Source organism: Diaphorina citri, unplaced genomic scaffold (assembly GCF_000475195.1).
Source record: "Diaphorina citri unplaced genomic scaffold, Diaci psyllid genome assembly version 1.1 scaffold985, whole genome shotgun sequence".
In the NCBI taxonomy this organism is placed as follows: Eukaryota; Metazoa; Arthropoda; class Insecta; order Hemiptera; family Psyllidae; genus Diaphorina; species Diaphorina citri.
Window position 1 is genome coordinate 6,866 of NW_007378416.1, and position 3,656 is coordinate 10,521.

Sequence of the window (3,656 nt, forward strand, 5' to 3'; positions counted from 1 at the left end):
CAAATGACTTGATATCGGGCTGAAATGCTCTACTCAACGTTCTAGTGAAACACACCTGTGAAACTCAGTTGTACACTAAGTCACCTAACATCTTTAGTCTTTTTGCCGGGGATATCTCGGGAATTTCTAATGTAGATCGGGATTTTAGTTTATCTTTTATCCGTAATCCACGCCTAGTCACCTAAGCATTTAGTCTTTTTGTCGGATATCTCGGGATTCTATGAGATCGATTTAGTCTAGTTTTTACCCGTAATCCACGATTTGGTACAAACGGGGCTAAAGTAGTTTTAGTCTGGCGTTTGAAGAACGCTGTTATCGTCTTGTGTTTTATTAAAAGTATTACATTCCGGGAATGTCGGCTGGGTTTCCGGCCTAAACTAGCTCATATATTTACGAGAAAGCTCTTTTAAAGAAAAGCTCAATTTGTAAAAACGGGCTTAAAGAAGTTTAACATCATGTTTGACAAACGCCTTCAATATCCGCTTGTTTCTTAAGTAATTCCGACACAATATACACGACCCGACTCGATCCGGTAAACAGGTCGGAAAATTCGCACATTTCAACCGCCCTTTAACGCTTTTAAACTAAAAAAAAGCGTCTGAGCAGTTGACTTTAAGTAAAAATGAAAAATAGAAATCAAACGTGCAAATATAATATAGAAAAGGTAAATATAACTTCTATAATATTTTGTTCGCTTAATGTTTCGTTTGTTTTTATTTATATTTTATTAAAATTTTTAACGGCGGCCCTGTCGATAGAGTGCAGCAGCTCGAGTAGGATCGGGCCATGTATTTGTGTGGCATTTTTCTCGGGGGTGTCGGGGAACTCTAAAGTTGGGTCGCTTGGTCGGAGAGTGATAGTGAATGCTCTGGAGGGAGCTTTAATCCGTTTGTGTACTGGTATGGTCTAGTAAGTGGGCTGTACTTACTAAAGCATAGACCGGATAGCATATTTAATACCAGGAGTTAAGCCCGAACTAAAAAAAGAGTAAAACAAACATCAATAAAAACTTGTTAACGAGGGCAAGTATCGTACGTGTGGGGGATGGTTTTAAACTCTGAACCTCAGAATGGTGTAGTTTAAACTAGATCTACTCTATGTAGTTTAGCCTTCTTTCTTCCTACTTCTTCTCGCCTTCATTCATATTTTCCCCTTTTCTGGTTTTAAGGGGGGGAGGGGCATAACTTATTCAAATGTTTTCTTAGGTTTGTATAAAAATTACTAATTCGTATAAAAGATATCAGTGTTGCCATTCAATCATCAAACCGAGTGGGTTGAAATCAATAAAAATACTTTAGTTTATTATTTTATTTAAAAATAAAATTATTTAAACTTTGGATTTTATTTACAATGATACAACATGAAAAGCTTTATTGTACAGTACAATTTTTTCACTTTGCGGATTTTTTCATTGAGTGTTATTTGATTTCATTGAATCATTGTGCTTTTGAGAATTTTTAGTAATTTTAGGTTAACGTGATCACACGTCCTACTTATTGAGTTTTTAGTGCAGTGTATAAACGTTTTTAGCATTCGAACAAGCCGCAGTATGGATATTTGTGAAAATTTGAAACCATCAAAAAGAGACAAAAACAAACTAAAACTTTTGATTAAAGGAATGAAATAGCCTAAAATACGTACCTATTTGTGCTCCGTGAAGCTTTTTTTATAGTATGCGGAATTAGAATTTTTGTTCTAAATGATATTTTCCAAAAACTAATAATCTTCGTTTATTTTTAATAGTTTCCACGCTAAATATTCAAGCAGGGTTTTCATTATATTCCCTTGTTCGATTTTTAATTTTAATTTGGATATTGTTTCTTCTTTTTCTAAGAAAAGCCTCATATCATGTATCAAATTTCATATTTCCATAAACACTTTGTGTATTCTACCTCGCTTACCCGCCTTGGCTGGAGTTCGAGTTTTCAAAATAAAGTAGTCAAATAGTAACGGAGGCATAGGCGCGTAACTTGAGTAGGTATAAGGTTCCGTTGAAGAACAGCCACTAGGTGCTAATATGTCCGTAAACTTGGTCTCTAAAAGTACATTAGTCTTTGTCAAGATCTAAAATTTAATGTCAATAAACTTTCCTATCTAACTCCCGGGCCTACAATCTGAGCTACAGACAGTTACGGTGTTTATAAACCTCTAAGCATGCTCGGGAACTACGCCAGAACAGTCTCCAAGCATTCTCAGAGGTATCATATGACTGTAGCCGTTTCCACAGCATATATTCTAATCGACATATCCTGTATTATGTTCTCAGGTGTGTGTTCTACTGTTAGTCGCAGCTGTTCTGGCTGAGGACAAGAAAGTCGCAGCTCCCTCTGACGGCAAAACCGACGCCAAGGCCGGCAAGAATGAGAAGCGTGGTCTGTTTGGTCTAGGATATGGATATGAAGGCTACGGTGGTTATGAAAGCTATGGTAGTGACTATGGTTCCTACTCTGGTTATGGAGGACATGAAGGTGGTTACTATGGAGGTCTAGGCGGAGGTTATGGTGGTTACGCTGGAGGTTACGGTGGTTACGCTGGAGGTTACGGTTACGGCCCTAATGAAGGTATTGTCAGACAAGTGACTGTGCACCGTGAGGTCCCAGTAGCTGTCCCTGCACCATACCCCGTCCCAGTCGAGAAGAAAGTCCCCTACCCAGTCAAGGTCCCTGTCCATGTCCCAGTCGACAGACCCTACCCCGTCCCAGTTGAAAAGCCATACCCAGTGCCAGTAGAGAAACCCGTCCCATACCCAGTTGAGAAGCCAGTCCCATACCCAGTCAAAGTCCCTGTCAAGGTCCCAGTACCAAGCCCATACCCCGTTGAAGTACCAAAACCCTACCCAGTCACTGTCGAGAGAAAAGTACCAGTCCCTGTACCACAGCCAGTCTACATTAGCAAGCCAGTGATCGTGTCATCTGGAGGCTATGGAGGTTACGAGGGAGGTTATGGAGGTTACCCTGGCTATGGCTCTGGTTATGGTCATGGTTACGGAGGTGAATACTCTGGAGGATACTCTTCCTACGGTGGCAGTGAACACCTTGGAGGTAGCTACAGCTACAACTACCACCACTAAGCCACTTCAACCTTCATACCTTCTTCCTAGTCATTTCATCTATTCAGAAGGACTTGGAGCTATTTGTCCATATACTCTGTAACTCTAAAATCGGTACTTTACTAAAGTACTGTCAATTTTAACTATGCCTCTGTCTTGAATGCAGGAACATTGAATTTTAGACCTAGAGAGTGCAGAAGGTATGCAGAAATAGTCCCAGGTTTGGTGAAAGAAGGCCTCCATGGTTTTCCATTATATTTAGACCATTAGTCTTTTTAGACAAGTGAGTGCCATATTATCACTGCTCACAAAGTACTGAGTCAATCTTTGGCGTCAATCAATCTACTTTCTTGTGAAAATCTTGTCTCTTTCAAAATTGATTGTTGATTCTGTCATTATGAATGTGAATAATTCTAGTTTCAAGGCAGAAACATTCATAAACTTCCTTATTATTGATCTCTCTCCCTTTGTTTCCTTCATTCTCCTCATTCCCTAACTTTATCCTTGACTCTTTTTCAAAGATTTTTCCTTGTTTTTGATATATTTTTGTAAATAAAATAAAACCAAAAAACGTGCAAAAAACAATTCTCATCCGCCTTCTTGTTTT

General features: G+C 39.0%; 1 protein-coding gene across 1 annotated transcript in view; it reads left to right on the plus strand.

Annotated features, from left to right (window-relative positions):
- Positions 1 to 2,251: 2,251 nt before the first annotated feature.
- LOC103513551 (cuticle protein 64-like) overlaps positions 2,252 to 3,656 on the plus strand; it is a gene marked incomplete at its 5' end in the record, with an annotated part of 10,650 nt that continues 9,245 nt past the window's right edge. Inside the window, one exon of the mRNA XM_026826717.1 lies at positions 2,252 to 2,969. Within this exon, the coding sequence (XP_026682518.1) occupies positions 2,252 to 2,969 (718 nt within the window). The remainder of the gene's footprint in view (positions 2,970 to 3,656) is intronic.